Source organism: Medicago sativa, chromosome 8 (assembly GCF_051527215.1).
Source record: "Medicago sativa cultivar Bolivia chromosome 8, Bolivia_mono, whole genome shotgun sequence".
NCBI lineage: Eukaryota > Viridiplantae > Streptophyta > Magnoliopsida > Fabales > Fabaceae > Medicago > Medicago sativa.
Genome location: NC_140756.1, coordinates 56,846,429 through 56,860,906, shown reverse-complemented (window position 1 = coordinate 56,860,906; position 14,478 = coordinate 56,846,429). Strand labels below are relative to the sequence as shown.

The following is a 14,478-nucleotide window of genomic DNA, read 5'->3' as shown; positions in this document are numbered from 1 at the left end:
TCCGAAGAAAAAATTAGTTTAACACACATATGATCTTATTTATATTCAATTATGTTGTTTCGTGAGTAAATGAGTTGTAAACCACTAAAACAAAACATCATTCCACGACCCATGTCGTACGGCAAATTTTTAGATTAACACTCACCCTGAGCTGCATCATCATTTTTTTTCCAAGATGATAAAAATATTTCGTGACCAATTACAAAATATCATTCAAGTTTCATTCCATTTAACAATAACGTGTGACATGGGTAATCAAAATTCTGCCACAAAAATTGTTCCTCTTTTGACTCATTTCCATTTTGAACCACAAGATTACCGGTATCCAACACACGTACAACTGGGTTGTTCACTTGTTTAGAATTTGGAGTTGTCTTGACTGTCAAGGAGGTGGAAAAAGAAGATAAAAAAATTGAAATGGGCCTTCTTGTTTTTGGCAATCTTCAACAACGAGTCCAAAATAACTTCTATCAGCATTCGGCGCCGTCATTAGCTTCACAGTTTATTTCAACCTCCACATGAGAGAACCTTTGATCTTTCACGAAAATGAGAGGTCGTTTGACAGCTACGCCCTCTGCCACCACCAGATCTGAAAGAGTGTCTGTATTACAAGCATCCGTATCAGAAGAGTGTATATATTACAGGCCACAGCATAAACCCCACTTCCCATCGCTGCTCTAAGCTGCTTTGTTGTTGATCTTCACTGAACCATCTAACCGAGATTCTTCTTTTCATATATAATTGATCGATTGATTTGAAAACAAGGACTTTGAGCAACTAATAGAATAACAATCCAAGACATGGGAAAACAGTTTTGAAAGTATATGTTAAAAGCATGCGAACATCACCTATTGACCTATGCTGTAGATCCAATTAGCAGCCAGATGATCCAAATACTAAAGGTATACGTATAATATTATTGCTTACACTTATGTCTAGACAATTGAACTAGGAAGCATAAACTAGATACAAGATATTAACACAGCTGAAGTTACTCAACGCATCTGCCTCAATAATTAAATCTGCAAACAGGCACAATTTTAAGAAATTGTCCAAAAATAATATGATTTCTTAATACCCAATATGAATGGGTATAATTGAAACACAATTTGATGAGTACATAAAAAATAATGGCAACATTTCTCCACCAATTGTGAAACACATTCAAAAGAAATTGAGCACAATGACGCTTCCAATTTGCATCACATAGTTGTATGTATAATCAATAATGAATTAAAATAGGGATCCCTCCAAAATTACAATCTGAATGTATAGGCCGCCATATTGCTATTCAAGAAACAATTTAATATACAATTAGGCAAAGCTTCACCAATAGGCAGAGAGATGATCTGCTGCTGAAGAACCTTTTATTCTTCATTATTTTGATTAGTTTGTAACAACGGAAGAAGACGCTCAAAGGATATAACTATCATTTATGGCAAAGTAGCTTTCACTTCTTTCCTATCAGCACCACATGCCTGCAATTCAAAATATCACAAACCATAAGAGTTTAATAAAACACATCATCTACCAAACTACATTATTACTGTTCATGTCCTTTTGTTTAGTAAAGCTTTCACTACATAAAAACTAAATCCAACAAAATATTATTCATTCTTCTACAAATTAAAAAGCCTTTCCTGTATAACAAATAACTGGAGTAATATTCTGTCACATATCATCTGACATGCATTTGCTTGCTTATATTCAAATTTATTAAACATCGGGTACTTTCAATGAGAAATACACAAGAATAATAAGTAGGGATGAAATAATTTGTGTACCTCGACCCCTAAGCCTTTAACATATACATTGGTAAATAGATCAGATGGGTCTGGCATTTGACTTTCCTGGAAATAAGAAAATAAAACAGAACATAGATTGTAAAGCATATAAAAATATGTGGGATACCAAAGTTAGTATGAGAAGAATAAAAAGAATAAACAACTAATATATGGTTATACCTTTGCTTTGGCAATGGCTTCGTCAACTTGTTTTCTGGCTTCCTTTTCAATATCCTAAAAGAAGAAATTGCACAATACTTTTAGCAATTAAACTCTAATGGTTAATAGAAGAAAATGAAAAATGATATCTGAGGGCTTGCCTCCTACCCAGTCCAATCTAAAGCACCCAAATGCTTACTCAAACGCTAAAAGTCTTCCCCTATTTCACACTACTTTTCAGTATTTACTTTAAAATACTTCACACTTGACTCCTTCATCACACCTTATTTCCCCATGGGCAGTCTGTTATGTTGTGCCTATGAATGTAATGAGTCCTTTCAACAAATAGGGATTAAGCTTATTATCGAGTTATTATCAATGTCTAAAACTTTTATTATTGCTCTCCTTTGTTCTAAAATCCATAACAGGTTTTCTCAGATGATAACTAACTAGAGTATTTAATGATGAACTTCCTCTCCACTACTCCCCCCTAATAACTGAAAACTCACATGTCCAGCCCCTCTCTCTCTCTGCCACCACCTCAATAAAGTCCCTGGTATTCACTCCCTGCACCTTCTTATTTTTCTTAGGCTTTGTTTGCGAGTTTGGAGGGGAAGAAAAGGAAAGGCTTTGAGGGGTGCAAAATATGAAGAAAAATAGAGAAATCTTACAAATTTTTTAAAAGAGTAGTTTTTTAGAGAATGATAAGTTAATGCATATGATTACTTTATTTTTAATTTTAAAAATATTATAACAACATAAATAAAATTTGAAGAATTCTTATTAACCCTCCAAAACCCCCTAAAACCCTCCTCCAATACAATTTTTTAGTTCCTCCAAATGAGGAGGGTTTTGTATTATGAAGAAAAGTTAACCCCCCAAAGCCCTCCTCTCCCATTTTCCTCTATTTCTTCCACTTGCTCATTCCTTTTTTCCCAAGCCTTCCCCTCCCTTCCCCTCCAAACTCGCAAACAAAGCCTTAGTGTAGACCCACTTAAACTAAATAATAATGAAATTGTTTCTATTTGTGAACTTCAAAGTGAAAAGCCAGAAAAACTCGATGATCAGTGTAAAGATGATCATAGAAGTATTTTATACAAAATAAAGACAGATTTATCACATTTTACAATAGTTAAGCATGATTTCAAACTTCACGCAATCACCTTTAATTCCTTTTCAGTAGAAATGTCGTGAGCCAATACCAGCTTTCTTACTCTCTCAATTGGATCACGCTCCTGTAATCAAAATAGTCAATAAAAAAGAGAACTCCTCAATTTAATTAAACAACAAGGACATTGTATACTGGTGATAGTGATATACCTGTCTAACACCGCTAATCTCATCACGCGTGCGGTATGTGCTGCCCGGATCAGACATGGAGTGGCCATGGTATCTGTAAGTGTCCATTTCAAGAATCTGGACATTATAGTCATGAGAGAGGATAAGAGACCAATCATAATCTAGCAAATATTAACCTTTGATAATTTAATCAAAATCAAACTAATTTCAGAAAGTTTTAAAATTTAGCCATTTCTATAACATAGTTAAATGTTATGAAAAATAGTGTTATTATAGAATGAGGATGCACATATTTATATACAAGAGACAATCTCCCAAAGTAAGGAAACTAGGAATCAATTAAACTATCTATGCAAACTATAAATCAAATGATAATGGAGAGAATAACTAATTATAAGCCACAAATACCAACAACCTAGCCATACCCCACTAGGTGGAATTGGTCACACGAATGAGCCAATGACCTAACCCTTATCATTTATATATATAGGGAGCACGTCAAGTGAGAGCATTAATTATTGTGAGAGAAGGGAGGGGTAAAGGGAGGGGTAAATAATAGCCCTTGGATTTAAATCAACTATTATTGAATCTAACTTCAAAACTGCACCCTAACTCTTTTTTGTCAACGCATGTGCGTGCCTTTGTCCTTTTCCCCTGCATCTTCTTCACGCTAAGTGTTAATATGCAAAAAAAAATCTATAGGAAATGAAATGCAATCAAAGCTTGAGACAAACCAGAAATTGATTGAATTGATTTGATTTTTTTAAACAGTAATTTATTGATTTATTATTTATAATAAAAAAATAAAAAACAGAAATTGATTCACTGCTCCTAATACAAATTGATTCACAATCCTGTAAAACATCCTTCAACTGACTACAACAGTCGACAACCTTTCAATTAAAATTGATATAAAACTCTTCAAATACTGTGAAATTCTTTCAATGGAGAAGTGTCCTATAATTCAAGACTTGACCATGAGATGTGTAAAACCACAAACCATTTAATTAAAGATCAGCAAGAAGATCTTTTAGTTGATCGATGATTGTCCATGTTGGAGCCAACCACGATCCTAAAATCCCAATTTATTAATTTAGGGTTCTATGCATTCTTCGCAATTGTTTGCATTAGTATCGTTAAAAAAAATATTAAAAAAAAAAAAAACGATGAACTAAGGTGCAGTTTTGAAAGTTAAACACAATTAGAATCGTTGAATTAAATCCAAGGGCTACTGTTTACTCCTCTCATCTCACAATAATTATTATTATTGCTCTCACTATATATATATATATATATATATATATATATAGAGAGAGAGAGAGAGAGAGAGAGAGAGAGACAGAGAGAAAGATGAAAGAATATATCTGTGTAGCTATACTACAGGTTAAACAGAAATAAAAGTCAGTTCCTATCTGACTCTGACTAAATAAAATATCATTGACATGGTAGGTATCGTCTATCTGCATCAGACAGAATGACGACAAGCAATGTATGCTCAAACAAAGCACATTCTTGAAGAGTGCAAACTACTAATACTAAATCATATGATTGGAGACAATACAATATATCACAACAAATGTCAAATCCCGATGGGCCATGTCGAGGACCAACTCTCTAAAAGGCTTAAATTGTCGCATGCAGAATCTACCTAGGATTGGAAAGGGGGTTTAAGACACACAAACTGTGTGCTGGTAACGCTGATTGTAAGATCCTACTTCAGAAACAAAAATGTATTAAGGATGTATATACATATAACAAACATAAATAAGAACAAACGGCATAAGCAACTCCAGTCTCCAGAGATGCTACCAGCACTAGAACAAAAAAACCAATCAAAACAGCAAACAGAGAAGCAGGCAGGTGTAGATTAAAAGCCAAACCAGAGCACCCAGAGAAGATTGAAGCACCTTCTTCGCCATCAAAGACCACCCAAACAAGCACACACAACAGAGCCACACAGCCTTGAACAATTAAGTCATTGGGCCATAAGAACCAGCATATCACACTGGGGTGATGGAGAAACAAGAGCAAGAAGAAGAGAGCAAATAGCAAGAATAATTGTTCGGCCAGGGTAAGGACAAGAGATGAGCGGTAATGAGAAAACACCGGTAAAAAGGTATGTTTGGAAGAAGATCGGACCAAAAGACAAAAATATGCTCAAGAGTGAAATAAGGGATCCAAAACCAATTAGATCCTCAGGCTTTTAAAAAAAAATGTTGTTCTTTCATCAAGTACAGCGAGACCACCACTGATTTCATGAATAAGATTGGTAATCCCACATAATCTAATCATATCGTGTATTGAGATTGTGGTGGTGACACCAAAACACGTAGGATCTTGCAATTTGTTAAACTATTTATTATTAAACAAATGTTATATTTTATAATAGCAATTATGATAGTTATTGATAAGTTATTATGTAATAAGTAGTTAGGCAAAATTACACCTTTAGTCCTATAACTTAATTTTAGGTAACAATTTGATCCTTTATCTTTTTTTCATTTCAATTTTGTCCTTTTGGTCCATTTACATATGAATTTTCAAGCTTCAAATTCATGGTTTTATTTTTTTATGGCCTTTCAATCTTCAAATCTACGGTCTTCTTCTATGTTTGCATAAGAATATTAAATTTGAAGCTTGAATATCCATATGAAAATGGACCAAAAGGACAAAATTGAAATGAAAAAAAAAAAAAAAAAAAAAAAAGATAAAGGACCAAACTGTTGGCTGAAATTAAGTTAAGGGACTAAAATTGTAATTTTGCCAAGTAGTTATTAAGTTAGTTATGTATTGTGTGTGAATAAAAGGGATACTCCAGTCTATTATGGGTTATCCTCGCAATTATAAAGTGTTTACTTGGGAAGGAGACCAAAAGCTCTCAAATTCTTGGAAGGGAGAGACCCAAGGCTCTCGAATTTCTTGGGAGCCCATTGTAATTATACTATTAGTTTGGATGTTGGTACCAGTTTCTATCTCAATCCTACAATCTAAATGGTGATTTTAGTAAACACAGCAACATAAGGACTTACGATTGGTTTTATATTATAAAGACACTCCCTCGTAGAAGAGAAATTAAGGCTTCAATATTCACAATGTGCATGCCTTGTTCCCAAATTACACTTCATATCTAGAAAAACAGGGGTTGCAAGGATCAAACTCCTAACAAGTTGGTCAAGGAGACTCTAATACCAGTTCAAGGACTGCCTTGTTATACGCTTAAGATGTTCATGTCCGGTGAAGATGCACATGATTTATTTTAAGTAACCAACGCGTTTCTATCTGTCATTGAGTTTCTTGCATTCATCTCCTGCTTCTTAGCTTACGACAGGTCCTATGGATCACGCAAATTATATACAATCAGCTACCTAGGACAAGACCAGATCAAATGAGCAGTTCGCACATCATCACTCGGTCAATTGGAAGAGTCATACATGCTTGTATCCAGAAAACCCAGAGTATTCCCATCTTATATGCATTTGATTAATCCTTAGTTCAAAAAACTACACTCACTATTGAGTGACCTTCCCATGTTGAATCAAACACTCAGCACCCCTCCCCAAAACAGCAAGAATTAACACAAACAACAATTAATTCTTCAAGTACAACACAAAAAAGACACAAATCAAAATCAGTCTGCAACAGAATCAGCCCATTTTATGGTGAAAAACGAGACAGATGCTACAGAAGATTAAATAATTTACAAGGCCCACAGGAGAAAACGACATAACCTGTGTAGAATCCCCAACATTTATAAAGTGTATCATGTTAATATCCACAAAATTAAATGGACCTATATCTAGTTTGATGACTAATAAAAATTTCTTGATTGATTCCGCCATAACAAATGATTTAGATCAAATATCTGATGATGAATATCTAGAGCCTTCTTTTAGCCCTAAAACTAATATAATGACCAATGAAATAATCATAGATGATAACTCCTAATCAAAATCGCTCTGTCAAGCATTAGCAGATGAACAACCAATCCGGAACATCGTTTAACAATAGCTTTAGAAATAAGTATTCATACAAATAAATGCAAGTAACTTTACTCACCAGGGGACCATTCTTCAAAGCATGTTCCTTTGCAAATTTGCAAGCTTGCTTTACAGCAAGAACATCCATACCATCTACCTGTACAAAGTAAATACATTTATTCATAAAATTTCAAAAGGGTTGTTCAAGAAAATACAATATATATATATATATATATATATATATATATATATATATGCTTAGCACGTGCATATGTGGAGAGCCAGACATGCTTACGCATAAACAACAGGCCACAATCATACCCATAAAATATCTCTGCTCAAACAAAGATAGTAAAGACCTATGCATCCAACTAAATCAAACATGTATATAGGATGCACAATTCTACGTATTTAGGTAAGAAAAATGGAACAGTTCACAAGAAAGGAGTCAAACCACTACAATCCAAAAAGAACCGACACAAGAACAAGAAAATCACCACGCAATTTAGGGGTGTTCGTGGTGCGGTTTGGTTCGGTTTTTAGGCTAAAAGTCATCTGAACCGCAAGATAAAAAAAGCATGTGGTTTGGTTTGCGTTGGTTCAGTTGTTGTGGTTTTTTGCAAGACAATACAATTTTTTGTTTCCAACATTAAAATCAAGTTAAAAGTTAAAAACAACTTATTTTCAACAATGTTTCAAATATGATCTAAAATTACAATTTTATTTTCATCCAACAATGTTCTCATCAACATCAACATGGACTAAATTAAAAACATGGTCAAAAATCTTATCAATCTCTTTGGTAAGATCTTATCATTCTCTAAAAGTTCTCATTGAGTTTCAATGATTTAAGATATATCTCACATAAACATATATGCAAAAGTGCAAGTAGAATTAAATCAAAGCACATAAATACATTTTTAGAATCAAAAGCATAGAAGAAACTTAACAAGAGACAAAACATGTCATTCTATAAAATTTCTCATTGAATTTCCATGTGGTTGACATAAGTTTAATTAGTGTTTATCTTATGTTGTAGTTTGGTTCGGTTGCCAAAATAAAAAACGCAAACCGAACTAAACCATGTGGTTGAGTCAAAAAATGATCCGAATACATCCGAACCGAATGAGATTTTTGCGGTTTTCGGTTTGGATTGGTTCGATTTGTGGTTTTTCTATTGGGTTGGTTCGGTTTTGAACACCCCTACCACGCATACGAAGTTCATTCCTCAAAATATCATTATGAATTTACATCCAAGACTAGCTAAATCACCTAGGTTTTTAGGAGTATACTACATTAAATAGATAAAAGTTATCAACAGGCTAATTTTTGGGTTGGCCTCTCTTGATGGACTTCAGCCGCTAACAATTGGTGTTTTCGTTGAGAGAAAGCCTAGTCCGTTGTGTGAGAGAGCCTCGTGGCTTATGTACCACATTTAGCAGTTTTATTTACTCAATGTAGGACTCTTAACATAGGTTATCAACTGTAATCAAGCCACATGTCAGTATCTATACTTTAAATTAGAAAAGAACAATTGCATTGCATTCCAAATCCAACATAAAAATCAACCATTTCAATAAGTTACTAGTAATTCCTTACTAGAAGATAACAAATAACTATGCAATAACATAACAAACCATTAAAAATGCCATTCCAAAAGTTACCAAAACGTGCTAATGATTAATCTTTCTAACCTTCAATCCAGGAGCATAATCTCCACGCTTGTAATACGCAGGACTTTTGGCAGATCTCCACTCAGCAGTCCCCATTCCATCTGTTACACAAATCAAAATCAAAATCCAAAAAAAAAAAAAAACAAATAAAGTAATGATTCAAAACTCATGAAAGTAGGATAACTCACAATGATTATTCTCACAAACCAAAATAGCAGGAAGATCCCAAAGAGCGGCGATATTAAGAGCTTCAAACAACTGACCCTGATTAGCAGCACCATCACCATACAAAGCAAAAGTAACATTGGGATCCTTATTATACTTCTGACCAAAAGCCAATCCAACTCCAAGAGGAATCTGAGCTCCAACAATCCCATGTCCACCATAAAACCCACCTTCCTTCCTATAAAAATGCATGGAACCACCTTTCCCCTTGGAACACCCATCTTTCCTTCCCATCAATTCAGAAAAAATCTCAATTAGGGTTCCACCCCTGCAGAGAAAAGTACAGTGATCACGATAAGCGGTGATTACGCAGTCTTTTCGATTAATAGCAGCTTCCATTCCAACAGCAACGGCTTCCTGACCGTCGTAGAGATGGCAGAAACCGCGGATGAGTTTGGCTTTGTAGAGAGAGTCAGCAGCGATCTCCATACGGCGCATGAGAACCATGTCGTTGAAGAAGGACATGAGTTCGGAGGCGGTGGTTTGGACGGTGGTGGAAGGTGGTTCGCAGTTGTGGGAAGTGAAAGGGATGGAGGTTTCGACGGTTAGGGTTTCGGTGGAAGAGGAAGAAATGGAACGGTGTCGTATTGAGGAAAGGAAATAGGGTTTGAGAAGGGTGGATCCGAATTGAGAGGATGAGAATCGCGATAGAGCCATTTGGATCTGATACTGGAAAATGAGCTTAATGAATTGAATTGAATTGAATTGAATGGTTTTTGTGATGAATGAGAGTAAGAAAAATTTGTGAATGAAATGATTAGATTTCAATTTGTAGAGGTTAGGTGAAGAAAAGCAGTCAAATTAGGGGAGCTATGCTATGCAATGATTCTTCTTCTTCTATGAATGGAAAGAGTGAGGACGCTATTCGATAGTTGGTGGCACAATTTGGGGAATTCTGTTTTTTTTTTAATTTTTTTTATTTTATTCAATTTTTAGTTGTGAGATAAGATTATGGTCGTATTCCTTAATAAAAAAAAAAAAAATTATGGTCGTATTCGCATTGCATGTGAATCTTAGACTTTTCTTTGACTTGAATATGATTTTGGTCTCTATAAATATGTTAAATTTTTGTTTTAATTTTTTTTAAATTAATTTATAGTTCTTTTAAAAAATTCATAAATGTATAAGAATATTTCCAAAAAAAAATTAACAACATATAAAATTTTAAGGGTCAAAAATATAAAAAAAAATTAAATTTAAATTATGTTTTGTTAAAAAATTCTAATATTTTTTCAGATAGACTCTTATATTAGTCTTAACATACCTGAAAAGTTTTAATCAAAATTATGAAAGTTACACATGAATTGACTTAAAAGTAGTAACAAAATATGATGATTGCAAAAAAAATTGAGACCAAAAGTGGAAGAAATTTTTTTATGTAAAACAAAAAGTTGATATTTTATAGGGACCAAAGACATATTCACTTTCAAGGATGAATTTTTAGCCATTAAACTACTTTATCAAAAAAAAAAATTATATGAATAGTTTTTTCACAACTTTTTTTGTTGGAATTTTTACAATATTTTTATCAAATTGTTTAATGATACAAATTCAACCATTAAAATAAATATAGAACTTAGAGTTCAAACCTCAATCCATTGTACAGTCAAAAGTGTCAAGTTCATGGGCTATATTTGTATATTTTTTTTTTGTTACATAAAGTTTAGGTGGATTCGGCTCCGGTCACCACCAGGGTCAGGGCAGGCCTCCGGGTCCAAAGGGCACTTACAGAGGTACTTACAGATCACCCACCAACACCGTCCTCACATCGGCAGCGGGAATCGAACACACAACCTTCTGAGGGGAAGTGACTCGTTCCTTACCAACTGAGCCAACGTGTGTTGGCTCTATATTTGTATATTATAAATAGTTTATTTTTTTGAAGGAGGATATTATAAATAGTTATTGAAGATTTTATTTTATTTTTATGGGAAAAATAGTTATTGAAGATTTTATGGATGCATTTGATTAAATTTAAATACTTAGCCGTCTTTTCATGCATGAAAGGCCAATTCATGTTTGTGACTCTGATCATGCGGGTGTGTTCCTTTCTTTTCTTTTTTAGTATTGTATGCTAGGTCACCCTTGTAAGGTACACTTTTTTATCAAAACATGTTTCTTAATAGAGTAATGATATTTTGACATCCATTTGATGACAACTTTGTTGACAACCTTGTTTTTCTCACTTCTTATTGGTCAAAAACAATGGAGAGAGAAAAAGGAAGAGAGAGAATAACAACATCATGTGAGTATGAGAGAGAAAGTTGTCCAAAAGTTGTCAAAAAGTGGTTGTCAAAATATCATTTCTCTTCTTCAAAAAAAAAATATCATTTCTCTTCTTAATATTCCCTAAAATAATGTCATGGTCAATTTTGTTCTGTGCAACGATTTTTTTTTCTCTTTTTCTTTTTTGTTAAATCATGTATGTCCCTAAGAAAAACATGTCTGTTTCTTGAATAATTCAATGGCTTTAATAAATTAATTTGTACCATGCTCAACAAGAAGTGCTAATATGTCCTTAAAAAAAAAAAAAAAAAAAAAGGTGCTGGTACGTACAATGTTTCGGAAATTAATTTTCTAGAAATTGAGAAAATTGTATTCTTCAATAGTTTTCATGATTTTTGACTTGGAGACAATAGTTTTCATGAAACTTAAATCATCTTTATTTGAGTTGTTTCGTGTTGTGTTTGAAACATAATGGTGTCGAAACAAATATTTTTTTAATAGTTTTAAAGAAAAAATATGAATGGTTTGTTTTTCAAATAAAAAGGTGCACACTTACTAACTTAGACTTTAATATATATATATATATATATATATATATATATATATATATATTTCAAGTTTATCATTTACTTTAAATTATTATATTTGCAATTTTATACATTAAAAATTAAATAAATGTCATTCAAATAAATAGAAACAACACAAGTACAATAGAAACAATACTTGACATTTTTTTTTTGACAAAACCAATATTTGACCCTATTAAAAGAAATTAATTTATTCCTATAAAAAAAAAGAACTTATTTATCAAAAATATTTGATTATAGTAAATGTCGAAGTTTTTTTTTTTGCACAAATCAAAATGGGGTATATATTAACAACAACGGTGTTCCTCCCAGCACAAGGAGTGCAAGAGAACAACACCGATAAAAGTTTACAATTTACAAGGAGCCAAAGAAAGAGTCACCAACAAAACAGACCATAACAAACACTAGTAGACACCCATACAAGGTAGCGGGTGTTTCCACCGGTCATGATAACAATAATTAAAGGATGCATGTTTTGCTTTCAACCACAAAAAAGAATATAACTTGACTTTCTCAATAAGAGCAAACAGAGTAGTCGTTGTATTATTGAAGATGTGATTATTCTGTTCCTTCCAAATAACCCAAACGCTAGCAAGCCAGATAACCTTAAAAAATAAATGGGCACCACGCAGCATCCCCGCCATAAACAAAAACTGAGTGAAATGATTGCGGATCTAGCCTGGAGGAACCACTAATAAACCTACCCCAATTCCATACATGAAGCCACAAGCCGTATGACATTTCACAATCTAGAAAGAGGTGAGTAACTGTTTCTGTAACTCCACAACCTGTTGCACAAACCGAGTTGTTAACATGGATGACGCTCCACCTCATCAGATTATCTTTCGTAGGAAGTCTATTACGCAAAAGATGCCACACAAGCAACAACACTTTCATAGGAATATATCTATGCCAGACATCATCAACAAGATTCATATCCACCTGTTCACCATAATTAGTAATAAAGCGGTAGGATTCCCGCATCGAATATCCATGCACAGAATCTAAAAGCCATCTTCAAGTATCATTAACATCAACCTGCAAGACAATGTTATGCAAAACAGCATAGCACTCCCTCACACTCTCCTCCTCCCAAGCTAACAATCGATGTCTCCACACCCACGCCATTCCCCCCCTCCCAACCTAGTCTCTCCATCTCCTCCACCGTGCAATCCTTATTTATGGCTAAATCAAAGAGTCGAGGGGATTTGAAACGCAAAGGCGTCTCCCCGGCCCAATTATCGAACCAAAATAAGGTTGTGCGTCCATTGTAAAGCCCTATTTTATTACTTATTTATTTTATTGAGATTAGATGTCTTTTTATAATTTAGTTTATATATTTTTTGAGTGATATTTTGTTATGTTATATGTTGGTATTTATTAGTATAATATATTTGTTATTTTGTGTAGAAATATATATGTTATCTGGTGTAGAAATATATTTGTTATTTTGTGTAGAAATATATTTGTTATTTGATGTAGAGATATATTTGTTATTTGGTGTTAAAATATTATATACATATATATTTTGATGAAATATACTATTATGTGTCATTTAGTGGAAGAATATATTTAGTGGAAGAATATATTTAGTGGAAGAATATATTTAGTGGAAAAATATAATTATTTAGAATAATGAGGCTTTGGGGCAGAATTGGAAATAAGGGAAAATAAGTAGGTTAAGGATTTATATATATATAGGAGAGTCAGAGTTAGAAAATAAGGATTACGTGCAAACTGTTTTTGGGAGAAAGAGGAGAAACCTAGAGAATGAGGAGAAACGAAGAGAAGAGAAGAGTCAGAGAAGGAGAAGTCTGTAGAACATTGTTGTCAATTAATCTAAGGTAAGGGTGGGACTAACCTTCTTTAATCATAAGTATATGGTTCTGAAATAGGGTTTAACATGTTTGTTGTTGTTTTATTTTGATGATTAAAGAAGTTAGGGTTTTGAATTGCAATTTAATTGATGAAATTCGTGCTCTAGTTGTAGTGATATGTTTGGGTATGTTAATTTGTTGATAAATGAATTGTTCATGATGAAAGTGCATGCTCTTGGTATATGTATTTGGATACTTGATGAATTATGCTCAATTGATGATTTATGTTATGTTGTTGTTGATTGTGATGATTTTGAATGAATGTGAAGTTTGGATAATATAAGTTGCTTTTTCTGATTTTTTTTTCATCTCTGCCCCAAATTTTAAAATGAAAACTGGTATTGATCGGTGCGGAATTGGTCTTAGGTGTAAACACGAAAGTTGTAGATATGGATGTTAGCTTTCTAATGTCGTTGGTCTGATGTCAAAATGATTTATAGAACTTGAGTTATGGTCAAATTACTGCACGTAGGTCACAGTGAATATTTATGGACTTCTGCACAACCTTTTCGAATTTAAAATGGAAACTGGTATTGATCGGTACAGAATTGGCCTTTGGTGTAAACATGAAAGTTTTAGATAATTTTGTTAGCTTTCTAGTGGCTTTGGTTTGACGTGAATATGATTTTTAGTTTTTGAGTTATGATGAAAATACTCCAAGGAGGTCTTAG

At 33.4% G+C, this 14,478-nt stretch overlaps 1 protein-coding gene across 1 annotated transcript; it reads right to left on the bottom strand.

The window, feature by feature from the left end:
- Positions 1 to 1,038: 1,038 nt before the first annotated feature.
- LOC146899787 (pyruvate dehydrogenase E1 component subunit alpha, mitochondrial-like) lies at positions 1,039 to 10,034 on the bottom strand. The gene is made up of 8 exons (XM_085737745.1): positions 9,081 to 10,034; positions 8,914 to 8,993; positions 7,299 to 7,376; positions 3,264 to 3,359; positions 3,107 to 3,178; positions 1,965 to 2,018; positions 1,785 to 1,850; positions 1,039 to 1,478 (listed from the first exon to the last, which is right to left on the bottom strand). The coding sequence occupies exons 1-8, from the start codon at positions 9,772 to 9,774 to the stop codon at positions 1,434 to 1,436; spliced, it is 1,185 nt and encodes a 394-aa protein (XP_085593871.1). The 5' UTR covers positions 9,775 to 10,034; the 3' UTR covers positions 1,039 to 1,433.
- Between the last annotated feature and the right edge of the window lie 4,444 nt (positions 10,035 to 14,478).